The 26,611-nt window shown below is 41.1% G+C and overlaps 1 protein-coding gene across 50 annotated transcripts in view; it reads right to left on the minus strand.

Annotated features, from left to right (window-relative positions):
• Positions 1–781: 781 nt before the first annotated feature.
• Positions 782–26,611, minus strand: part of CTNND1 (catenin delta 1) — a 69,949-nt gene continuing 44,119 nt past the window's right edge. For 13 of the 50 annotated variants that reach the window (XM_087881562.1, XM_087881541.1, XM_087881546.1 and 10 more), the window contains 13 exons: positions 23,779–24,242; positions 23,505–23,688; positions 22,477–22,594; positions 20,608–20,761; positions 18,632–18,700; positions 16,821–16,948; positions 13,065–13,215; positions 11,781–11,973; positions 10,196–10,310; positions 9,053–9,137; positions 6,111–6,158; positions 4,304–4,392; positions 782–2,781 (listed from right to left, as the gene is read on the minus strand). In XM_087881562.1, coding sequence (XP_087737688.1) covers positions 2,770–2,781; positions 4,304–4,392; positions 6,111–6,158; positions 9,053–9,137; positions 10,196–10,310; positions 11,781–11,973; positions 13,065–13,215; positions 16,821–16,948; positions 18,632–18,700; positions 20,608–20,761; positions 22,477–22,594; positions 23,505–23,688; positions 23,779–24,242 — 1,810 coding nt within the window. In that variant the 3' untranslated portion in view covers positions 782–2,769. Of the gene's footprint in view, positions 2,782–3,708; positions 3,766–4,303; positions 4,393–6,110; positions 6,159–9,052; positions 9,138–10,195; positions 10,311–11,780; positions 11,974–13,064; positions 13,216–16,820; positions 16,949–18,631; positions 18,701–20,216; positions 20,235–20,607; positions 20,762–22,476; positions 22,595–23,504; positions 23,689–23,778; positions 24,243–26,611 lie in introns of all 50 variants that reach the window. The other 37 variants (XM_087881524.1, XM_087881528.1, XM_087881557.1 and 34 more) reach the window with 7 other exon arrangements.

A 26,611-nucleotide genomic window follows, 5' to 3' on the forward strand; every position in this document is an offset into this window, starting at 1 on the left:
CTTATGGCACACGTGCCACAGGTGGCACACAAAGCCATATCTGTGGGCATGTGAGCATTGCCCTAGCTCAGCTCCAGTGTGCATGTGCACACCAGCCAGCTGATTTTCAGGCCTTCCAGGCCACCGAAGTCGGAAAACAGGCCCTTTCCAACCTCCAAGAAAGCCTCTGGAGCCTGGGGAGGGCGAAAAACAGACCTACTGGGTAGATGTGGCATGGGGGCTGGGGGGGCAATGAATTATGGATGTGGGCATGTGCGACACCCCCCACCCATACTCCCCCTTTTGGCACATGACCGCAAAAAGGTTAGCCATCACTGGTATAGGATGTTGCTGCACAGGAGGAGACCAATCAGCAAGGAGGGAGGGTTAAATCATCTGTCCACTTGGGATCTTTCTACAAGTCAACCTCAGGAGGACCTGCCTTTTGAAAACGGGTTTCCTTTTTCTGCCAAGATGACCCAATCTTCCAAACAAAGATTGTCACAATAGAAATAGAGATGTGTTCGTTTATAGAGATAATTTTATGTTAGAAGCACCTATTCCTGCTTACGATCCCACTCTCTTTGCATGAGCAAAAGCCAAGCTAGTAGGCCATTAAGAACTGGGTCAAATCCTCATTTGACAGAGCTTATTTTAGAATAGACACACTGGAGGCAGGAGGAATTAATCCCTCCTGAAGTAAGCAAAACCTACTTTGGGGTGCAAGGATTGGTCATCACAAAAAGACAGCAAGAGACAAACTCGGTAAGATTTGGATTAGTCAATTCCATTTTAACAAATACACACTTTAAAACTTTATTTATATAAAAATCATTTCAATTTAAAAGCATTGCAGAATGAATAAGGACTCAAAGAACAGCAGGATAACCCCTTCCCCGGGGGTGCAGAGGAAAAGCAAAAAACGAGAGTCAGTGAGTGATTAGTTTCTTCTACAGCACTGAATTGGTCAGTGGGGAAGGGTAGTTTTGGTTCATCTGGATTAAAAAAGGAAATAGTGTTTTACATTAGAAAAAGTTGCGCAACCCCTCAGAGGGCATTGATTTATATCTTTTAATTCCCCCTTCCCCCCCAAAAAAGGTAAGAAAAACTGGACTGGGGCAAAGAAGAGGCAGTAATAAGACTTTTCTACTGTAGACCTTCCCTCTTGTGCAATGGGGAGGTGGAGAGAAGTCAAGAGCAACCAAGTTCCTTCCAGTTGTTTGATGGAGGCAGAGCTGTGAGGGTGAGAGAGGCCGTAGACCTCTTCAACAATAAAAGGGCAACTGGCACCAATGTGGTGCCCAGAGTAATTCACAATTGCCCGTTTTACTGCTATTTTGCAGATTAAAGGCAAAGATCTGTAAGCAGACTCTAAATTCCTTATTCCCTGAAGAAGCAACCCACTAAGGTGCACATTGTGATCCTCACCCAACAGTTCTTTCTCTCCTCCCTCTCACCCTTGAGCCTTTAGCAGTGACAGATTAGTTCCTGGTCTCCCCCACACAGTTGCCTCTATCACCCCTCTCCAATCTTGTGACTACATCCAGGGCAACAGCAGGACTCTGATTTCAATGCAAGGAAGGGGGGAGAGGGGGAGGGAAAGAGACAGAGACAGAGAGAAAGGGAGCAGGAGGGAACTCTGTGCCAAAATCTCTAGGGTCTAGAAATTGGCCCTCTGCACCTGAAATTAGCCAAAGCACCAAGCTATTTCACAGTAGCAAAGAAAAGGCACATGTAAATAGTGACCGGTCATAGTTTCATTCCCTTGCCTGCATGGGAGGACTTGGGCAATATTTACAAATGGCCTTCTATCCCTCATACTTCCTGCATCACCAAGCTTTCTATCTCATCAACTCTCTCAGCAATTTGTGGCCCAATCTGGGCACTCACCACTTAAGTCAGCGACCCAAAACCAGATGCATCACACTGCCCTCTCCCATGAGAGGTAAAATGGACACTTCTAGGTATGAAGACTATGCCCCTTCCACCAACTGTCATTTAACGTGCTCCACCCTCTTTCCCTCCCTTAAAGCGCTAGGCCCTAAGCATCTCTTCTCCCACAAATAAATAGCTTCCTAAACTCTGAGTTGATCTCAGAAAGGCCATCAAGAAGCAACTAAGAGACAGGAGAAGGGAAAAGAGACAAATCTACTATTTGTCCTCAGCCTGAGGATAAAGAGGTTACTGTCTCAAAGAGATGTATCCTGAAGGGCAGATGACCCAAATGCAATCACTCGCAAGCTGATCCTCTGTCATCTTGCCCCCACCACCACCAACTCTCCCCAACTAGGAATGTTCCAGTATTCCCAGCATCCTTTGTTGCAAACATGAGTGACACACAAAAATATATTCTATAGGCTAAGAGAAGATGGAGATGGCTTCTCTCTCTGCTTTTTGGAAGAAGAGAGTCAACATCTCCTTAATAAAAAATAAGTTCCAGTATGATTGAGTTTGGCTGAGATCCATTTGCTCCGATTGTTTCCATCAGCTTCTGTGGATTGCATCATAAATGTGTATTTTTAAGTATCTGCCTTTGTTGTGTAATGAGATCCATCAAGAGTATTTGGTCTTTAGGAATTACTTTTTTTTTTTTTTTTGAAGAATAAAAAACAAAAATATGATGTCCAGAAGTTCAAATTCTACAGGGAGATGTGAGACCCTGTGGGCTTCAGAGAGCCGGTCATTTGGCTAGATGGCCCCAAGATTTAAAAAAAGCTCAGTCCATTTCATCACAAGAGTTATATAAAATATGTTATGAACCCAAAACTGAGAAGGCAGATGGTAGCATCTCTAGATCTTCTGCTGTGGAAAAACACAAACAAGTTAACATTAGCTATAATAAAAAACAGCAAAGGGCAGAGCTTTATCCATGACAATCTAATTCCATAGAATCAATCAATCAATCAGTCCAAACCTCGGTAATTTACCATATTTTTTGCACTATAAGATGCATTTCCTCCCCCCCACCCCCCAAAGTGGGTGGAAATGTCTGTGTGTCTTATACAGAGAATATTGTGGTGGGGGAAGAGGGGTTGGTGCAGTGGCCACCATTTGCCGCCGGGGAACACTGAAGCCTTCGCTGCTGAGCAGCTGATCGGCGACTGGATCAGCCTCCTGGAATACACTTGATCAGCTGTTCTAGGCGGCGGGGATTGCTGCCGATTGCCGCTGCCAATTGTCTCTGCCACCAAATGGTGAACAATGGCAGCGAGCTGCAATCCCCACCCCCTAGAATAGCTGAAGCTGATCAGCAGCTGTCAGGGGGGCCGATCCAACCACCAATCAGCTGCTTGACAGTGAAGGCTCCAGCACTCCCCGGCAGCGGCAGCAGCTCAGCTCAATTGACCGGTGGTGTGCGCAACAGAGCAGAGCCCTGACAAGCCATGTGCTGGGGCTGCGATAACATGCTGAAGCTGACCAGGCTGTTTGCTGCAAGGACGCTAGCCAGATGAATACCAGATGGATGCTGGGAGGCAGAGGCAAAAAAATTTTCCCCTTGTTTTCCTCCTCTAAAGCTAATGTGTGTCTTATGGTCTGGTGCATCTTATAGTGCAAAAAATACAGTAAATGTTGCTCATCCTCAAAAGCAAATACACATTTCTTTTGTGTAAAAGACATATACACAAGATTTAACCCTAGGAAAGGATGATTGGGAAAATAAGGATTCAGCACCCCTCCCTTTTTTAAAACACAGAAATAGAGGGTTAATATCAGAAAGCAAAGACCTACCATAGGAGGATAAAGCAACTGGTCAATTTCCTCAAGGGATTCGTGCCTTTCCTCCTGCTGTAGACATAGGTATGGTTAGTAAGAACAGCACACTGGGCCCAAGTGGGAGAAAGGGAGAGACAAAAAGCCTAACTAAAAATTCAGTCAGAAAAGCAGAGGAGAGGTCAAATGGAGAGAGAACAGTCAACAGGGTTGGGTTAGTCATTCAGTTTTTCAAAAAAGTGTTAACATGGCTTTGAAAGGAGGAGGGGGGAGAAATGGTTAATGCTTGCATTTTTCTCAAGACACTATCTTCTTAAAAATATTTGGCTGTTGCTCAAAAGTAATTTCATTAAAAAAAAATTCTACCATCACAGAAATGCAGTAATTTCTGTTCTTTCCTAGCTTCCTCTGTGCATAGGCTATTTTCTCCAAATAACTGGCCTCCAACTATGTTACACTGTAATCTTATATAGCCATAGTGCCAAGAAAATATGGGAGTGTAGATCAAAATATAAGGAGGCCATCAAGCTGGGCAAGGATGTCCTAGTATCGCCTCCTATTGACCAAGAAGGCTTCTCTAAAAATCTCCGTCAACTGAAATCCCAGTATTTACCACCAGTGGTGCTCCCTTCATAGGTTCCATTTCTTCTCCAGTCCGGTCCAATGTCCTATTATGGTCTCGTTCATTCAATGTAGAGTAGTCTGAAATCAAAAGAGATAATGATGGGAGGGAATTTCTCACAGGCCTAACTCTGATGAAGCTGGCAGAGATAAGGGCTCCCTTCCTCTTCCACAATCACATTATTGCTTGCCAATCAGCAAGCAAACAAGTGTCATTTTTTATTTCCCTGCCGCACACTAATCCTAATACTTTGCACTCTTCCCCTTATCATTACCAATAATGCTTACCTGCAAGCTAGGCCCTATGGAACTGCCAAGCAGAAGCTACCATGAGGCTACTCAACATGGAATATAAATAATCTGTATGAATTATATTTAATTTTAATTGCAATTGAAAGGAAAGGAAAGGAAACTTGTTCTGACTCTTTCTCTTTTCCAGGGTAGCCTCTGGCACATTGCTCAAAGTTAAAGTATAATCCTTGGCTTAGAAGAAACTCTGCTCTGCAGTGTAATAAAGTCACTAACTCATTCATTTTGACTTCAAAGATTAAAGTATACCAAGCATGATTCCTGAAAGAGTTTAATCAATCTGAGGGTTAGGTTTGTATATGCAGTATTTGCAGGCCCTTGAAAAAGCAATGAGTTGTAATAAGAATCCATATAGTCTGGTTCCATTCCAATAAAGTTAGAGACTTTTAAATGGTCTCTAGGTTAAATCCTTAATGTCACTACAGGTAGTCCTCGACTGCTGCTGAGTGAAACATTTAAGTGAATTTTGCCCCCCCTCCCCCAATTACGACTTTTTGTGCCACAGTTATTAAGTGAATCACTGCAGTTGTTAAGTTTGTAACACAGTTGTTAAGTGAACTGGCTTCCCCACTGACTTTGCTTGTAAGAAGGTCACAAAAGGTCATCACACGACTCCAGGGACACTGCAACCGTCATAAATATGAGTCAATTGCCCAGCATCTGAATTTTGATTGCGTGATTATGGGGATACTGCAATGGTGTGAAAAGTGTGAAAAACAGTCATAAGCCTCTTTTTTCAGTGCTGTTGTAACTTTGAACGGTCACTAAATGAATTGTTGTAAGTCAAGGACTATCTGTATTTGTTACAACAAGTTATGAAGTCATCACAGCTATTAAGTACTAAATATAACATCCCAGAAGATTAACAAGATCAGTAATCGAAGAGGCTTTATTCAAAGCAAGTACAGGAAATCCTCAACTTATAATCATTCGTTTAGTGACTGTTCAAAGTCACTGAAAAAAATGACTGATGACTGCTCCTTGCACTTACAACTATTGTAGCATCCCCATAGTCACATGATCAAAATTCAGGTACTTGGCAACAGGCATATATTTACAAAAGTTGTAACTTCCCAGGTTTATATAATAGCTATTTGCAACCTTCCCAGCCAGCTTCTGACAATCAAAAGTCAATGAAAGAAGCCAGATTTGCTTACGACCTAATGATTCATTTAACAAACTATGGCAAAAAAAGGTTGTAAAATTGGATGTACTGACCAACCACTTTGCTTAGCAATAGAAATTCTGGTCATTTGGAAATCCAATAGAAATTGTTGTCATAAGTTGAGGACTACTTGTCTAACTGAAGCCCTTAGATCTCTACAGTGAAATGGATTGGTGACATTCTGGAAGGTAGGCACGCACAAAGGGACATGGGAGCAATGTGCTTTGGCACTTTTTTGAAACGGCAAAGAGTGATGGATTTATCCAATAAAAGCTGCTTTAGATTGGTCAAAAGGTTTTTCCTCTGTAAGACAGAACATACATACCTGGTCCCAGGTTTCCCATTTGGATCTCTTCCCGAGAAGATTTCTTGTCTAAACAGAAAATCAAATTGAAATAGTTAAGATTACACACTTTCTCCTGAACTGCAGATGTAAGGTTTCTTAAAAATATTTAAGTAGTATATTTAAAGTATTAAATAGAAATAGTGCAAGATTTTAGAATCTTCTTGTCAACTTCTGCACTGTAGATCTGAGGAGGGACGTATATAATACCATAATATTAGAGCTGGAACTACATGGCTATTGTTCTCACTCTTTCACTGGTTAAATAATCTTAGTAATTCGGGTAGTCCTTGACTTACAACAGTTCATTTACTGACAGTTCGAAGTTACAATAGCGCTGAAAAAAGTGACTTGTGACATGACCGTTGCAGCATCCCTCTGGTCATGTGAATTACATTTGGATGCTTGAGAACTGATTTATAATGGTTGCCATGTGCCGGGGGACATATGATCATCTTTCCTCCGGGGGTGGGGAAGGCCATTTTCACCCTTCCCAGGCTCCTAGAAAGGCTCTGGGGAGGGCGAAAAATGGGCCTACCAGGCTCACCGGGCCATCACATGCAAAAAGTGGGGGAAACACGGGGGGGGGGGGGAGGTGTCGCACACACATGCGTGGCGGCGGGGTGAATAGAATTATGGGTGTGGGCACGCACATGCGCGAACCCCCCCGCGCTCCCCCATTTTTGGCACACGATGGCAAAAAGGTTAGCCATCACCGGTCTAAGGCCATCTAACTACTGATGTGCAGAATTATTTGTATTAAAAAAAATCAGGTACTGTGCCGGTAAATGCCCTCAGCTTACAGCTGGTCATGAGGTGATCTACAGTTTGATGTGGGACCCTGCAGTCACACTGAAGGGGGGATACTATGCCCCATTTATACAGAATCCTGGAAGATGCCATGTGAGGTGCAAATCTTATTCAGGCTTGTCCACTGCTGACATGGTAATTCAAAGTCTGGCACCTTTTTTCTGGGGTCATTTATATGTCTTCCTATGACTGGGCATCAGTGACCCATTTGGCTTTCCATTGGGAATTGATGTTAAAGTTGATGGGCAGATGATGTGCCAATGGGACCTTCCTGAATTTGAACCTTCCTGCTGATAAATGAGGAAGGTCGGCATCCACCAGTTGTTATTCATAATTTTGCTGCATTCTCTTATTTACCTTTAAGGTAAATTATGTTATCTGCATATAATTTTCCACAATCCCCTTTTCATCATATTAAAAATGCCCATCTACCATTAGAGGGCAGTGCTCTTTGATGATGATTCTCAGTTTTATCTGGCTTTTCTGTCCCGTTTGGAATATAAACGTCTGTTCTGTTTGCGATATAAACTATCTTGATTTAAAAAAAAAAAAAACATTCGTTCCATAGATACATAATTTGTATTTTGACCAATGAAACTTTTACCTCAACTCTTTAAAAAAAACTACCCGATATATAATTTAAAAGCATTAATCAAGAAAGTGTAACTTCCTAGAAGAAGGGTGAAATATTAAGTTTATCTGGGAGAGGAGATCTAAAGGAATTTCCCCACATTTTTAAATATTAAAGCTGAAATATAAATACACATTGTAAGAACCCATGTACAGCACTCACACATGAACTGTTTCTATCCTCTTTAGGAACCTAAATTATCTGTTTTAGTTTGATAGATTACAGACTGGACAAAAGGCTCAGGTGATTGGATTACACAGCACTGACAACAATCTTCTTCCTTCAAGCCATCTAATCTTATTCTTTTAAAATCCACTGGCTGCTACGGGCTCCAGAAAAACCCATTGATAGTATAGAACTTAATGGGCTTTAAACAGCAAGGTTCACCATGGCTCTAGCAGGGGAGCAAAGAGGAAGAGCCTTACAGGAAGTCTTCGACTTATTTCAGCCCAAAATTTCTGTTGCTAAGTAAACCAGTTGTTACGTGACTTTTGTCCCATTTTACGACCTTTCTTGCCACAGTTGTTAAATGCAGTCATTAAGTTAGTAATACATGTATGTATTAAGTGAAATTGGCTTCCCCATTGACTTTACTTGACAGAAGGTCGCAAAAGGTGATCACATGACCCTGGGACACTGCAACCATGCCAGTTGCCAAGGGTCCAAATTTTGATCACATGACTGTGGGGATGCTGCAATAGTCCTAAGGGGAGGAAAATGGACACAAGTCATTTTTCTGTGCCATTTTAACTTTGAACAGTCGCTAAATAAATGGTTGTAAATCAAGAACTACCTGTACTTCCTAGAATCTCTTCCATCAAACGAGGGAGGCTGAATGCACACAGACACAGCTTATGCAAAAAGCTAAATTGTTCAACACACTGATCACAATTGTTCTTTCTATCAGCACAACAAAGTGTTACTTTTGGTGCTGCTCTTCAGGTAAAATGCATCCAAGAGTAGCACTTTTCCTGTCGGTTAAATGTGTGTTCACATCCACTTGATTTGGCTACTTTTGTGCCCAGATATTTAGAACTAACAAGAGTCTTCATGTGAAAAAGGAACCAAATGCCCATACTTCACACTCTGTTTAAAAGATACAGAATCAGAATTGACTCTGTAGTTTAAATGCCATGAAATCCTCATTAATACTATTGGAACAGTTCTGTGAGGCCCATAAAACCATGACTACATTACAGAAATAATGCTTTAGAAAAGAGTGGCTGTACTCCAGAGTTTGTGTTGATAGCACAACACAGACTGGGGCTCAAGAAATCTTAGGTGAGTGTCCGATTCTCTCAGCCTCGGAGAGACTTTGATCTGATTAAGTGCAGCGCTACCAATTAATGTACATTAAGCTGAAATGAAGATGGAGTGTGACACATTTTATTTATTGCCACTGTATGGAAGCCTCCAAGGACATCCAAAGCCGGACTTCTTAGTACACTTAATATCTGCGAGAATAACACACTTCAGCATTTACCTTTTTGATTTTTATCAATGAGGGGCAAGGTGCTATCATCAAAGGAGTTGCCACCCTGGCTTCTAGAGGTGTTATTCAAATTTACCTGTAGAAAAATAGTGGAACTGTTCAATACATTTATAATGAAAAACTATTGTTTTATTCTGTCCTTGGCTTGATCTGCTGCCAACCAGTTAAACATATAAATCCAGCGGGCACTCTAAAGTAGGGTTGTCCAACCTTGGTAACTTTTAAGACTTGTGGACTTCAACTCCCAGAATTCCCCAGCCAGACACCCTGCCTGGGGAATTCTGACAGTTGAAGTTCACAAGTCTTAAATTGCCAAGGTTGGACACCCATGCTGTAGAGTGAAAGTAAAAGCACAAAAGCAAGCTTTGGCCAATGATGGATGCAACTATGTTCTGAAAATTACATTTTCAACTGATGGCATGAATACAACACTTTTCACCTTCCTTGTTTGGAGGAGTGCAATCATCATCATCATATGAGATTGGACTGGAAAAATCTAGGGTCCAAGCTCCATTCAGCAATGACCCTTAAGGAATCTCAATCTAACCACTTCACAGAAATTACCTTGAGGGCAAGAGATAGATAGGAACATACTGTAGATACTGCCTAAGATAGGACAGAACAATAATAAGTGTCTTGAACTGGGTTCGAGCTATTACACATTTTACATAGCATATGATTAAAAAAAGGAGTCCCTACAGATTTTATTCCACTAGTCGTTGTCAGTTATAGGTGGCAGTGTTCATCTCCATTTCAAGGTCATTGAGCCAGCACTCAAGACCCATTTCTACATTCATGTGGCCAGCATGACATCACAGAGCGCTGTTACTTTTCCATCAAAGTACTACCTATTTATCTACTCACATTTGCATGCTTTCAAACTGCTAGGTTAGTAGGAACTGAGGCAAGGATAGGAGCTCACCCCATCGCGTGGCCCTTGGGTCTCGAACCTGGGCTGCTGGGCTTTCCAGCCAACAAGCCCAGTATCTTAACTAGTTAACTGCCCACAGCATATGAAAGCTATATATAAATAAATGTTTGTGAATAAAACCAACTTGGCCCACAGAAGTAGCTTTCAGAGTCGAGATTCCCATTTCTCAATCTTTCCACAACCCCATTTCAGCCCCCAGATACCTGGAAGTCAGATTTCTTCCAACCTTCCTTCTCTAAGGGTTTCCGCAATTCTTTGTACCCCCATATGGTCTGCAGCACAAGAGCAGCAGCTCTGACTTCTCTTTCTGATCGGTTCCTAGTGAGAAAAAAAAGCAAAAATGTATTATAAAAATCTAAAATAAGCAAAGGATTCAAGTGCACCCACAAATGCTCAAGACAGTTGCTCCCACAAGGAGACCACAAGACAGTTGTTTCCGGGAAATTTTGAGAACTAGACGACAAGGGAATAGTCAACCACACAGAGTGCCTTTCAAAGGGCACCAAGTATTTCCTTCACTTGTGGTAATTCTTGTTAACTGTTTTACAGTTGTTGGGAAGCTTTGGACTGACCAATATTATAGCACTGGGTGAGTTTCCTTCAATCCTTAGCAAAATAAGTTTTAAATTCAAGCATAAGGACTTTTAAAAATGGGGTAGGGAGGTATAAACAGCAAAGGTGTGATTAAATTTTGATTTTAGAAAGTTACAAATGGACTAAAGGTCCCCATAAATTTGAAATAAGAGTTTGGAATTAATTATAAAGAATCCTTTCCATGGGAAATGCTTTTGTTTTGAATTCTTTAAAAAAACATAAAATAAGAGTTTAAAAATTGGGCATTAGAGAGAACCAGGAGCTAAAGATTACAATTAAAGGAAAAGAACACTCAAACTTGACCTACAAATACAGAATGAAGCAAAATATTTCACCATTGGACATTTTATTGTAAGCCAGCCAGGCTGTTTGTATAGTGAGGTGGTAGCATATAAATTTAATAAATAAATAAATAATAGGATATTTTTGAACAAGGGACCCCGGAGTTATTTTTAAGAATATGTGCCTCTAGAGACAGATGGAATTCAGAGATGCTATGGAAGAGAAATAAGTGTTATCTGACATGATTAAGATTGAATTAAAAGTGGATTTTAAAAATGATAAGCTATAAAAATGACATGGAAAAAGATGTTACCCATATGTTACACAAGGAATTATGTCTTAATAATTAAAAGGGATATACAACTAACAAACCAAGAGACCTGGGTAATTTTCTTATATTGGTTTTTACAAGAGATGGAAGTTTTGAAGAATTTTGTGAAAAAGGGATAAAAAAAACATGGAAAGAAGTCAAGTTCTAGGACATCATTTGAAAGGATTAAAGATCAAGAATAATAAAAATAAAAGGACGGACTAAAAGTTGGTTTATTTGATCAAGGTTAAAATTGTTATAGCATCTCTGGTAACCCTTAATGGACTTTTGCTGACATTGGGACTGAAATGATGAAGCTTTAAGGATTTATTTTATGAAAAGGTGATAAGTTATTAAATTTATGCATATTTATTATCATGAAGGGGGAAGTTTTTTCTTTATAGATTTCTTTTTCTTGACCATATTGTTATTTTTCTTTTCCATTTTTCTATTTCTTTTCTATTTTTTTTTAAGTTTTTATTAGTTTTTATTACCATAATTTTAAATACAATAACTCTTAACATTTTAAAAAAATCTAAAAGACAGACTTTTACAAAGGAAGCCTCCTTTACTTTTCCCCCTTGCCCAAAACGCCCCCTTACCCTGATTTGTTGATGAGCACCAGTTTCTCAATGCCTTGTGTCTCCCGCAGTTTCTTGGCTGCTTCCAGATTGTCAGCGATGACTTCATTGATAGTATTCAGCACAGAGACCACTGTGTCTTCAGAGAGGTTCTTTGCCTGTGTCTGTTGTCCTCCTGGAAGATTTTTCACCAAACTGGGAATGGCATGTTTACCTATGAATGGGATTACATCAGAGCCACAATGAGGAGAAAGAAACATTAAAAGCGGCTGGATAGAAATGCCATCAGCATCTCCATCCTGCAAACCGTATGCAAGAATTTCCTGGAAGCTCACAAGTGAAATATTGGAAGGACTGCAGATGGTAATACAACATAATCAGGATAATGACATACAATGATAGGAGAAACAGATGGCAGCCAAGACTTAAATTACACAACAGGAAAGGAGACAAGAAACAAAATATATAATTGCACGTGAATTCATTATAATTAATGAAACTGTTAAACACAGCATATAGAAGAAACTGCTGTTCTAACACTGAAAAGATACAGAAGATGGAAGGCACTGCACTCCAGAGGGAATGGACCATAAAAAGGTTCCTCCTCCATTATACAAACTACTTTTTTTGTGTTTCAGAAAAATGATACATATATCATGATTTGTAGTTTCCCAAAAAGCTACAGTGCTTTTAGTCTAAAACAGCATAGAGCAGGTAAAAGTGTCAAACCCCCTTTTCCAAAAGCTATTTTTGGGGTGAGGTAGGAACGGGCCTCAAAACTCTGAAGTATATCAAGCAAAGGTACTATTTAATTCAGTGTGATTTTTGGCCAGGGATCAGATTCCAGCAATCTTCCAGATATTTCTCAACTACAAATTCCAGCACCCACCGCCCATTAAACTTCAGCAATATCTGGGAGGGCCACTAATTCCCCTCCCTTGCTTTCAACTTCACAAAATTCCAGTGATAATGATAAACAAGTTCCTTCTCTTTAAAGGACATACTATCCTAAATGAGGTAAGGAAACTCCGCACTACAAAGACTGGCGGGGGCAGGTCGGGGGGAGGGTGTCTCCTGGGGGCTGGGGTGGAGAGGAGGAAATGCAAGCTTTATACTGGCCCTGCCTTGCCATCCATTTTCTGATGCTGATTGGGAAGTAGCGCAAAACCTTTGATTTGGCAGCTGGTGTTCTGGTATGTCTGAATAAGAATACTTTATGACTAGTGGAATTTTTAGTGGAATTTTTCCTTAAATGATGCATCCCCCTGCAGAAGAGAGCTTCTCCTCCTTTTCTTTCTCCCTTACCAATCAGCTCCTTGTTACGGGAATCCACTGCCAGGTTGCGCAGGGCTCCGGATGCTGCTTTCACCACACGCTCGCTGTCGTAGGTCAGATGGTCCGCAATGGCGGAGAGACCTTTCTCCTGGCGCAGTGCAGAGCGGATATATCTCCCATACTGTAAGGAAGAACAGCAACACTCAGCTCAGAATATGAGCTACAATAAATGCAATTAGCTGCTGACATCATTCAAACTGCTTTCCAACCCTTGGGCCCATTGTCTGGAATTAAGAGTTCAGCCACAGATTCTAGATAAACTGCTCATGGCCAGTAAGTTTTTGCCACCAATGCTGACTTCATTATTCTTCACTATTCTATATTAGAAACTCATCATTATCCGAGGCCAGAATCCACACATGCAACATCTTTAATCTCCGACTGAACTCTCATTTGAAGAGATTTGAATGGTAAATTTCTGCAGCTGTGAAAATAGCAGGGTTAATTTCTAACGTCTTCCAGGCTACTCCTCTTAAAATTGGATCAGCTACTCCAGAGAACAAAATTGCATATGTGCTGTCCAAATTTGGGAAAGGGGGTTAACCACAAGAATGCTCACTGGATATTCTGTAAGTCAGAATCTTTAATCTACAGACTATCTTACAAGTCAACATACAATTGCATGCATCCCACCAACTTGGAGGCATATGCAAGGCAGAGACATACATTCAGAATGCCACATCAGATAACCTTTTATACTTAAAAGATACGGTACACGAAAGAAGAATAAGAACAAAATGTGTACGGGTGGTGGGGGAAGACAATTGGCTCATTTCTCTGTTCCCTCTTAATTTGTCCATAGTTGCTTTTCTTCCATACAGACAGGGAATTCTGTTCCCATTGATTCCTTAAGCAGAAGGCTTTCAAGTTGGGCTTTAAATTTTGACCATAATTTCCCACAAAACTCAGGAATTTTAGAGAAACTACAAGCACAAATGTTGGACTAGGTTTAGCCTCCTTCTGCCAGACAATTCTTTGGATTAAATGGTGAGAGAGAAACTGACCATTAACTATGGCCAAATCTTTAATCCCATTGAGTGAATCTCGGTAGAGTATAGGAAGTTGTTCTGTCCCCCTTCCTCACACAGGCAAACGTAATACCAAGCACGCCTGCCAATATTTTATTAGGTAAACAGATTAGAATTCCTGGCAGACTAAGGTTTTGGCAGCAAATTGCCGAATGCCTGCCAAGACCGTTTTCACTTCCATAAAGCAGAAGAGGATTTATCTTCAGTCAGTTCAGGAGCAACAAATTATCCACAAGACAAGAGTTTAGTCAATGTTCAGTCCAAAATATATCCAAGCCGAATTTCAGAGATCACGATGTGACTTTCACGGGTTTAACTTTGTCCGTTACAAAGCCTGAAGAGCAATCCCACCCACTTTTATTCCTGGTGGGGCGTGGCTCCGTAACTCAGCTCAATCTCTGGCCCTCCCACGCCTCTTCCATTGCTGCACACACGTCTCCCTCCGACGCTGCCTGGGATCAAGCCAGGATTCATCATTCTCGCTCCCTATCAATTGGTGCTCCGATATGCCTTCCTCCTGGCACATCCCAGGCTGTTCCTCCTGGCCTTCGGATGAAACCTGAGGCATTACCAGAAAGGAGGGTCCTGGAGAGGGAGGCCTTGTCAGTTCCTCCCCATCACCTTCTGAGTCCTCTTCCTCTGTTAGGACAGGCTCGGGAGTCGAGGTCACAACAGAAGTAGTCTATTATTCTTATTCTTAATTGCACAGTCGGCCAGATGTTCAGATTGGGTTTAAATTTTTGTCTACCTAGCGAGTCCTTAACAAGGATCTGGGAGAGGCAAATCTGGATGTTTGATGGTGCTACAGATATCGTCGCAGTTTGTTGTTATGGTTGGCCACACAGTCAGCCAGATGTTTAGACTGGATTTGGCATTTTTGTCTACCTATCGAGTTCTTCTCAAAGTGATAGGCAAATATGGTTTGATGGTGTTGACAGTATTGTTGATGATGATTTTTGTCAATGCTGATGGTTTTCAAGTGGTGCTCCAAATAGCTTGGAATTACATCCGAAGTGCCTATTATTGGTACTTTCTTCTTCTACAGTCATTCTATTTCTCTTTGCAGCTCTTTATATTTTATGATTTTTCTCCAGTTCTTTCTCTTAATACATCTACCTCCTGTTTTCTACCATTACTACTTGTTACTACTGTACTACATATTTGTACTTTTGTAGTACAGAAATATTTGTAATGTACTTCAGTACTTGAGTACTTCTAGACATTTATTCAGAAAGGAAAGGAACAATGGTGGCAATAGCAAACCTTTATAGCATTGTTGGTGGAAGAGTGTTTTAACTTTTGCTTTGTTTTCTTAGGAATGGAGCCACATCGATAGAAAGGTACAAAATGAGCAGCATACCTGTGTCTCCAAACACCTCAGGGGGGAGAGAATAGCACTTTTTTTTTTTACTTTAAACTGAAAGGCAAATTTATTGGAACCAGCCAACCTGATCTTAAAATTCTTGCAATGTTTATACTACAAGGTCAAGTCAATATGCTGGCTGAAAATAAATATAAAGCTGGCTTAGTCACTGCTGCACCCAATGATTAAGTCATGTCTGTTTCTGACTTTGATAGATCAGTCAGCTTGATTGATTTTACAGTTGTCTCACAGCATCTATGGCTCCGTTTAATACTTTTGGAATGCATGGTCGTGTTTTGGCTTACAGGTAGTCCTCGGCTTACAGCAATTGGGACCAGAAATTCCATCACTAAGTGATGCAGTTGTTTGGTGAATCACATACAATTTTGCAACCTTTTTCTGCTGCAGTTGTTAAGTGAATCACACGGTCGTTACGTGGATCCAGCTTCATCTATTGACTTCTGCTTGTTGGAAGCCAGCTGGGAAGATCGCAAATGGCGATCCCATGACCCTGGCATGCTCCAACTCTTGAAATGCATGCCAATTATTTGTTTGTTTGTTTGTTTGTTTGTTTGTTTGTTTGTTTGTTTGTTCAATTTGTATGCCGCCTTTCTCCAAAGACTCAAGGCGGCTTACAATGCATTTAAAAACCATACATAAAAACATTAAACATTAAAACATTAAAAACAATTAAAACCCATTCACACCATTCATGACCGCAGGGACTCTGCAAGGGTTGTTAAGTGTGAGGGCTGGTCATTAAATAAACAGTTCTAAGTTGAGGACTACCTGTAAATATAAAGATGGGTTGCATCACATCAACTATTACTTTTACATATATTGGACTAAGATGTGACTGTTTTTGACTTTGGATGGACACTTGGATTTATTGCAATTAGCATCTATCAAACAGCATCTATGGGCTTAGTTTAATGTGACTTTGGGAAAGCATAGCCTGCTTGCAGTTGGTTTTGATTTATGTAGTTTGTGCCCTTCCCAAATTTCTAACCAATCCATACAGTTGTGATGAAAAAGCAGCTTCAACATACGATGAAGTAGCAAACAAGCTATGGCTATTTTGGAAGTCTACAAACTTGAGGGTTGGTTGTCATTAATCTCTACAGTTGCTTGTTTGTTTCTGGCTTGATGTGATTTATGACTTAGATCTTTAAGATAGGAGACCACAGTTTCCTATATATAAGTCAATATAGAACATCTTGACTTAAAGATTTGCAAACCCAGCCAACATTTGCTATCTTAATGTAATACTTTTGTTGGAGTTAAGGGGACAATATTTATCTTACAGCACTGCTTCTCTTTTATGTGGTTACTCACCGTCCAGCGACCAGCACATAGATTTTGCAGGGCTCCTGCTGAGGCTTCTATGATAGCTGCGGTTTTGCTCTCCTTTAACAATGAAATATAAATGCGGACAATTTCTGGCTGGAAGAGGAGTTCATAGCCTAGCAGAGGAAAGAGAACCAATTTACACATAAATCTGGTCAAACTGTATGCCTCCCATGTCTTCCCTGGAGGCATCTATTAAGAGAACCTTATTGATCACAGCATTTTCCAACCAGCCTTCTGGTATCAACTCTTGCTCTTTCAAATTTAGAAAAAGAAAGGGTGTAGGTGTGGATGTCTTCTTCTTGGCCGTTTAACTTGTTTCTGCAACTTTTCATGTGTTGTTTCCTCATGTGTACTTTGTTTCTGTTAATGATGTGGGGAGTTCTGCTGAGAGGCAGCAGAGAACTCTTTTAAATGAATAAGCACACAAGAGAAAGGAGGACTCTGATAAATGGAACCCAAATCAGGATGCTTTTTAGTACTTAGTCCACTTCCACTTTCCAGCAGAGAATATGACACCATTATAACCATTTTTCTCAAGGTTCCCCACCATGTTTACACATTGCTGTGGAAGTCAAGGTTGAACTGTTCCTTAGGATGCTGCACATGTAAGAACACTTTGCATATATATATAATTGTGTACACACACACACACACACACACACACACACACACACACACTTGTCTTCAGGCTGCTGCAAGACTAGTGCTAGCTGATGCCCAGTCCATCAAGGTGGACAAGTAGGCTGGTGTACAACCTTCATTCAGTCCTGCTACTTTTGGGGCAGTTCAGACTGGTACTGCAACTTGCTCCTCTGCATTCCAACTCTTTGGAGCCCTTGCAGATCTCTCAGCTGCAACCTCTTGCTGGCAGATGACTGCAGGGACTGCTTTTGGACAGCTAAGTAGTTTTCATCTACTCTTCCTTCTTTAACATTCCTGGCTCCCACGAGGAAGCCAATGGAAAGCCACTGTTCTTCTAGAAGAAGTAAGAGTATTAAAACTAAAAGGAAGCAGATTCCTCAGTACGGTAGATAGGAAGATGCTTTAAGCCCCGTCTTCTAGTCTCAATAGATGAAATTAGCCCTTTCCTATTAAGGGCCATTTCCTGTGACTAAGAATATTTGTGCTCTGTTTTATTCCCAGATTTAGCAATGGTTACAGAAATAAGGCCACTGCCTTTTCAAGTGCTTTGGTCAGCCTACAGTTGGATCATTTCCTGCCACACCTGTGAGTCACACCTTTGTTAGATTTGAGGTTATTACAGTTGGAGGAAAAATTGTATTTTCACTCAAACCTCCAATAAAACATTTCTCAGCAATATATGAGTTACCACTTTTGCCTTCCTAAAGCAAAACATGTAAGGACTAATGCCTGCAACAAAATCCATATAGGAAAAGAGTTAAAGAAGAACAATCACAGTTCTCCCAAGGAAAGGAGGAAGTTGAAGAAAAAAAAAAAATACTCTAGAAATACAGGAAGCTGTATCACAACGTAACTGTCATCAAAACATAACTGCCCATCAAATTCAACAAATCTTCCAGACATGCTTGAATTAAAAGAATTCCCAGACAATATTGCTATAAATGCTACAGCGTGCATTTTTGAGATATGAGTTTGGACAGGGCTGATCTAACTCGATACTGCCTATTTTGACCGGCAATAGTTCATCAGATTCTGGACAAAGAGCTTTTATCATCAACTGGTGCCTTATCTTAGGAAGGATCAAATTCACCTTGTGCAAACAAAGCATGTTTGGTTTCGTTGAGCTACTGTTCTTCCAGCAAAATAAGCCATACCTTTTGCAGGCGTTTGTCTTTTGGGGAAGTCAACTATATCAGTAGAAGGATCCTCTGTCTGCTTTTTACCTTGGGGGGAAAAAAAAGAAATATAACAAAAAGAAATCCTAAGATATAGACCCCACTCAATGCCTATAGTATAGCCAGACACAAGAAATACAGTTCCAAACTTTGATTTCTTTTGCTTTAAGGAAAAATGCACAAATAAAGGAGAGATTCACACCTACTAAACTATAATTAGGATACAGAAAAAAGATCTGCCTTCACAGGAGCCAGGCTAATGAACTGCCTATTTCTGCACCATCTGTTACAACTGTCAGTAACTCTCTCCCAAAAAAGTGTCTCCTAGTGTTTTGATCACACACATTTAACTGGAGATGCCAAGACTGCATTTGAAACTCCATGCATAGCAAGCATCTGAATATGATCCTTTTCCATTTAATTTAAATTTTCACGTTCAAATATGGTCTTAACACTAGCCGTTTAATATGCTGGGTAAAATCAGAGTCCCCAGACATGTGGACTTCCAACTTTCAGAAGTCTCATTGATGACCAAACTGGCTAGGAAACTCTAGAAACTGACATCCACATTATCAGGGGGCAGTTAGATGTAAAAGGCTGTAGTAAGCCACCATGAGCCATCCGTTTCTTAGTAAGATGCATGAAACCAGCCAATAATTTGCAAACTATAGTTTATAGCTTGATTTGCAATGGCCATCTGTGGCTTATTGAACAAATTATAGTGAAGCATGATGTGCAAATCCAAATTTACTTCTTTCATATTAACTTACAGTCAAAATTAGAATCAATGTACTCTCCCATTAGGGACTAGATGCTCCCAGGCTCCAATTCAGAAAATGAATTCTCTACTTTTTCATATTTATTTGGGGTTCAAAACATGCTAGCATGCCAAGTTACTGCATTTATCCAAAAGGCATCTTAAATCATTCTACTCAATTTACTAAAATTGAGAAAAATGAAGTTGACTAGACTAGATGGCACTTCTCCGGTTAGCCTAAAATTTGTTCAAAATCTCAATTTGTTTAAGTTAACTTTACATTTATCTTCAAGGATCGGGAATGTTGCAGAGACTGCAATAGCAGAAACACTTGTATGAAGGTAGCATGGAGAAAAAAGTCAAGTAATACAAATTAATCCACATCTAAAGTGGTTCTTGAGTAGTTTTCGTGGGTAGTGTTCTCTTCTATAAAGCAGAGGCTCCACAGGTTATCTGTACGCAACCCGAGAATTCACTCAGAACTCAGTAGCCAGGTATATTCTGTTATTGTCATCAATGTTTATTTCCAAGCCCATTTCCTGAAACCACAATTTAAGTGGCTTTCATGCTGACTTCACTTGATTCATCATTATCCTATTTCTTTCGGGTGGCCTGATGGCTCTCCCCAAACACAGCGCAAGCAAAAGAACAGAAAGAGAGCATCCTCTCAGCACGAGACAAGCAAGGAGCCTCACAACATTCAACGCCGCCCTTGCTTATGCTTCTGATTGGGTTCAATCACACTAAGGAGGAAAAATTGTGTATCACACAAACAGGCATGCCAAAAAATCAAAAAGCCCAACTCACCTCTAGCGAACCACTCATCTTTTGTAGCGCAGAGAAGGACAGGGAAGAAGGGAGGCAAGAGAGAAGAGATGCCAGCAGGATCACAGCCATTTTGGGGGGGAAATATAAAGCAAAGAGAAGGGGAAATAGGCCACAAATTAATTGAGGAACCATCCATCACCTGAGCTGAATTACCAAACAAAATTGCTACGTGTTACAGTCCTTAGGCCTTATGAGATAAAGAGCAGGACAGCCAGAAAGTGAACCCAAGATGCTTCTATGGAAAGCAGTAGCTTGTCTTATGAAGCCAAGGATTAGAAGCACTTAAAAGCCAACATCCTCTCCCTTCTAGTTCTACCCTCCCTCTTCTCCAATTACTTAGCACAGGAGCAGGTACTCAAAAGTTACATACCTTTGCCTTTTTTGGCACCAAAGCAACTGGCTGCATGGGGGCCAGTGTTGTTGGCAGCATTGATGGGGGCTTCTTGATAGCGCTCAGCATGTGGGATTTCACGATGTACCTGATAGGATAAGTTCCTCAGTAGGCAGACACAGTTCTCCACAAGCTGGGGAAGACAGTTCCTCACGTGAGACAGGAAAGCCACAGGAGTTCAAACGCTTCATAGCATAACCAGACCATTTCAAGTCTTCATTATTTAACAGTGATTTTACTCGCTTTCACATTTTTTAAAACTGTTAACTAGGTAGAGTGCCCTCTGGGCAGAAAGCTAAAATTAAAGATTCTTATGAAGAGATACAAAACTGGGTTACTGAAGATTGTGGGAGTGTTTATACGTTCCCTGCTTAAAAGAACACTGTGAAAGGTACAGATCTAGATACTGAGTTGGAAGAAACTCATACACAGAAAGGGAGAGGTGGCAACTCTTTATCAGAAGGGAGAATGTCCTTACAAGAAGAACCAGTCTCATTTGGTCCTTCTGTGCTATTTTCACTCAGGTTTAAGATTAAGGATGGCGTAGTCAGATTCACTAGAGTGAGAGAAAGGAATTCTTTCAAGAAGTTTAGATTATGTTATTATAATTTTAATATTTTTAATGCCACCCTTCAAAACAGTTTTCTCAGGTGGGTTACAACAACCTCCTGAATTCCTAATCACAAGCCATGGGATTGGGCTATACAGTTATTGTTCTTGACTTTAGAACACTAATATTTGAACTATAGCCAACTTGATTGCCTGCTGTATAATAACTCACTCCTACAAATAGAGGATGGTTTTATTAAGCTGCTCATCCCTGAGGAGTCCTAGGAAGTGGCAGGAAGAATAAGTATTATGCCCTGCTTTGCACATAATGGATTTGGGATAGATAATGGGAAGAAAATATATGCACGCTGAGGGGAAATGATGCTCTAACTTTTGTTTCTAAATCACCCATCCAAAGATCTTACTGGTTTTGTTTTTATATCTTTTGGTAAAAGCCTGTCCTATTTAAAATCCAAACAGGGTGTCTTAATTTTGAGGATATGGGAAAACCAGATGGCGTGTGCAACAACATTGTACATCCTAAAGAACAGCAGTGAATACTAGGCTAGCCTCAGAATTTAATAACAGAATTTGAAGGGACCTTGGAGGTCTTCTAGTCCAACCCCTTGCTCAGACAGGAAACCCTATACCATTTCAGACAAATGATTGTCCAATCTCTTCTTAAAAACTTTCAGTATTGGAGCATTCACAACTTCTGGAGGCAAGTTGCTCCACTGATTGTTCTGTCAGGAAATTTCTCCTTAGTTCTAAATTGCTTCTCTCCTTGATTAGTTTCCATCCATTGCTTCTTGTCCTGCCCTCAGGTGCTTTGCAGAATAGCTTGACTCCCTCTTCTTTGTGGCAGCCCCTCAGATATTAGAACACTGCTATCATGTCTCCCCTATTCCTTCTTTTCATCAAACTGGACATACCCAATTCCAGCAACCGTTCTTTATGTTTTAGCCTCCAGTTTCCTAAACATCTTTGTTGCTCTTCTCTGCACTCTTTCTAGAGTCTCAACATCTTTTGTACATTGTGGTCACCAAAACTGGACGCAGTATTCCAAGAGTGGCCTTATCAAGGCATGAAATGAAAGATGAAATTTAAATATTCTTCTTCAATCATCATAAGATGAAACTTTAGATCTCTCTAATTATATATGATTTCTTTCGTTGCTCAGAAAGTGGTTAAGCCAAGTAGAACTCACAGAAGATGAGGTGGAGGAAAAGCCCAACTGCATATTTTCCACTAAAAACGAGCTGGGGGGTGGGGTTGTGTGCTTTTCCCCCTTCTCCTTACCTTGCTGTCTAAATCTTTCTGGCCAATTTCTGCTTGGACAATGTATAAAAGTGCATCCACTAGCCCATCACACTCCCGCAGCTTTCGACGGGCTTCACTCCTCTCCGAGCTCACATTCCTATAAAAGCAAGAAAATCTTTTAGAAGGATGAGGACACCAGCAGGTTATGGCTTTTAAAATATGTCAGCTTTAAACCAATTTAACCCAACTTCTACTCTCAACATTGTGGCTAGCTTCACACAACGCTTTACAACTTTATTTATCCAACCCTGCTGTGCTTGATTTCACAAAGCATGCCAAGCATTAAACTCTGCGTTACAAATCACCAGTTTCACACTAGGTGGTAAGCCAAACAAATCACACTGAAGCTTATCACAATCTGTGAAATCTAATCCACGTGGGAGTTTGGGTGGAGAATTTCAAGGCCCTAGTGTGAACTTCTAAATTCAGCAACAGGAGGATTCTTCAATCTTCCGCAATCTTTAACATACCCTCTATCAGACCTTGAGATTTCAGCCAATGTTGCCATCCTCGTCATGACTGAACAAAGTTCAGACACGTGCCATCTGTTTCAATGTTGATTTTGCCAATTTTACTTACATTTATTTATTTATAAATTTTATTGGCTGCCCATCTTACCACAGGGTAATTCTATTTTTGATAAAATTTCTACTGAAACTATTAGCAGCTCCATTCTGCTCATTCTGAAAAGCCCCTCTCTTATTCCCAGTTTTGATTATGTGGAAAGCCATCAGGATTTACTGTTCAGAGTTATAAAGCCAACCCAATGTTACTGCCTATCAGGCAAGCCAGGAAGCACCAAGTCACTGAAGATTCTCTTTTGTGGCCAGTACTGTATCTCTTTCCCGACTGGACTATTCTAAGAAACAACACCTGGCACCAAATGGCCTTTCCCCAAGAGGCAAATCCTCAAGCTCAGCATCACGGGTTGAGTTTTTGCAGTTTGGATGCTGCTCTTCAGAGAACTGTCAAAGAGTCCTTGTAATAACAGCATAGATCCAGCTCACCTAAGGCAGCCAATGGTGTTGGTGAGCACCGATTCCCACTCTATATGGCGGGGCTTGGAGTCTTCGCTGGGCTCTCGTTCCCATCCAGAGCGTGGGATGATAACCTCATCCGTGAGGGCATGTAAGGCATTATCCACAATGGCCATTTTTATTGAGTCATGAGAGGATAGATTCCAGAGTGTCCCTGTGGTGGAGAATATAATGTTATTCAAAAACATATCTGTGTGCCTTACATCTCTAGCCATTCTCTGTGGGCAATGCCAGCAATGGTTACCTGTAATGACTTCAGTGAGGTCCATATCACGTGCCTTTCGGAGCAGGCGCACCAAAGCAGGGACGCCATCGCAATTCTTGATGGCAACCTTGTTGTCCTGGTCTCTGCCATAGGAGATGTTCTTGAGGGCCCCACATGCCCCATAGTGCACCTCTTTCTTGGGATGGTCCAATAGTCCAACGAGTACAGGAATACCCTTTAGCTTGCGCACATCTGTTTTCACCTTGTCATTTCGGAAGCACAAGTGTTGCAGATAGGCGGCAGCATTGGACTTGACTGCATCCAAGCGGAACCCCAGCATAGCTATCACCTCGGGGAGCTCAGGCTGGCGCCAATTGGCTGGAGGTGGGCCTCCTTTTCGCAGGCTGTCCAGACTGGCTAGGCTGCCTCTATCATGTTGTGCCATTGGGGACCAGTAATACTGGTCTCTAGCCATGTCATCCACAAGCATGTCTTCGTAACTCCTGCAAACAGAAAAGATAGTAAGCGTCCAGGTAAGCCATCTCTTATCAAGGCTACAGCTACGATGCCACAGAGAAGAGCTCTGCACTAACCTACTAACTCTCTAGTGAGGACACCTTTGCTATCAGAATTAGAAAAGACTTACTCCCTGGTAAGCCTCAGGCACCATCATCTCATCACTAGAGATGAACATTATTTAAATCCAAAGATGCCTTGGATCTGATGTGGGCACATGTACAATACTCTGTTTCCCTGAAAATACAACTACCCTGAAAGTAAGTCCTAGATTTTTACATGTGCGCCCAATATAAGGCCTACCCCAAAATAAGCCCTAATTAAGATCCCGCCCACTCCAGAGTGCACGAGTAAAAATTAAGCTAGGGTGAGGATGGGGGGTGGAGCTGCCCTACTACTTACCTTTGGACAGTTGTAGCCAGGCCTCGCACACCCCGACACCTGCCTCACCAGCCCATTTCTTCTACAGTCGGCAAGGCTGGCAAGGCTTTCCTGAAGGCCTCTGTAGCTGATAACAAAGCTCAGAATCAATCCAGAGCTCTGTTATCAGCTGCAGAGGCCTTCAGGAAAGTCTTGCCGGCCGCAGAAGAAAAAGTTCCTGAAGGCCTCTGACAGCGAAAAGGAGGCTGGGGGTGATGCGCGCAAGTGAGGTTAGTCAGTGGATGACATCCCCTGAAAATAAGACCTGGTGCCTTTTTTGGTGGCAAAAAAAAAAAAATAAGACTGGGTCTTATTTTGGGGGAAACACGGTATGTATAAGGCTGATAGCTCCTTTAAAGGACTCCTACCTCTTCCAGAACGGGCTCAGGAAAATACTAAATGGCATTTAAGAGGTGATAACAGGGTACAGTGAACTCAAATTCCTATTTTCCGAAGCCTGCAAGTATGCTGCCCGATATATGCTCTGTAGCATGGGAGGATCTAACGCTAATGGTATGCAAGTATGCTATGCCAGAAAAAGGTATGGTTCCTTTAGAGGGCTGCTGTCAGATACAATGAGGATGATATCCGCCCACTAGACGCTGCATTTTTGGATCTGAATAGTGCACACCTCTAGTCATATTAATACCGCTAATCTCATCCAGTCTAAAACTAAGAGCATTCCTAAAAGCAGCATCTCTCATGCTTGGGTCATGTGGCAGCAAAGAAATCCAGCATGACCTTCCCTCCCAATCCAGGCAGAATACAGGAGTGCAGGCAGGTTCCCTTCAAACTGCCTCATTGCCCAGTAAGAGGCAGAGGGAACAGGCCTAGAAGTTAGCTTGACTGTATAAGTAGGTAGCCAAGCTGGGCCTTGGGAAAAAAATTAAAATTTAATCGAATTAGATGTTGTCAACAGAGCAAATGCCGTTCTAATTTGACCACTAGAGGGCAAGTAGATGTCATCTATGCCTAACCACAGACCCTTTCTACCTCATCCGGCCTATTCACCATTGCCCCAATTATACCAAAGCTGTTCACAAAGCCTTCTTGTCAGCCAGGCCTGCGACACTGCAAAGCTTTCTTTGTTGTGCAATCAAGTCAGGTAGGTGAAGTTAGATGACATTTCAAGGACACTGGATCTTTATGTGACACAATCGAAGTGTAAATAATAACGTACCAGAACATTTTAGAGGCACGCCAGCAGACTTTACTTAAGCGCTTTAAAAATGATTAAATGACTCTCGCTTAAGGTGTCACACCTAGTAGACTGCATGTCTCATTACTTAATATTGGGGAATAAGACAGGGCAACAACGACACTGTGCCTTCAGGATAATCAGTGTGTATTTAGTAATTTTCTTCTTTTATCACATCGAATTTAGCTTCTATACTATAATTTATAAAAGGCTTCTGCAGGCTGTAGTATTTAAGGCTTCATTCACCCTGCTTTAGAGAATGATTGCTGAGGGAAAAAACAAACCCCAGGAAATGCCACCGAAATAATGCAGAAATTAGGGTTAAGGTTAGGATGAGGAGAGAAGGGAAGAAATTGCAAAATGATGTAATTTTTAAAGAGCTTCAGGGAAAGGGGAAGAGAAAATTCCTTTCATTGTAATGATGGAACAATGATGGCATGTCAATAGATATTTCAGCTTCTTTTTCAGGGAACTCCCCTAAGTAATTTTATGTATTGGTTTCCCAAGGAAGTCCTCTCATTCAGGCTACCATTTACGCGAAGGAGCCAAGTTTCCACACGAAGCACAATTCAGCAGGTTATGAAAAAAGTTTAAATAGAGTTATTAGTATTGACCAATAAGACTCATTGCAAAAAGAAATGGGATGGGACTTTTGACGGTCCCATTTTAATTTTTGAACCGTCACCAAACAAATGATTGTTAAGTTGAGGACTAGTGTAGATCCACAATTTTAAATAC

Source organism: Pantherophis guttatus, chromosome 1 (assembly GCF_059756535.1).
Source record: "Pantherophis guttatus breed Tessera chromosome 1, ASM5975653v1, whole genome shotgun sequence".
Taxonomy (NCBI): domain Eukaryota; kingdom Metazoa; phylum Chordata; class Lepidosauria; order Squamata; family Colubridae; genus Pantherophis; species Pantherophis guttatus.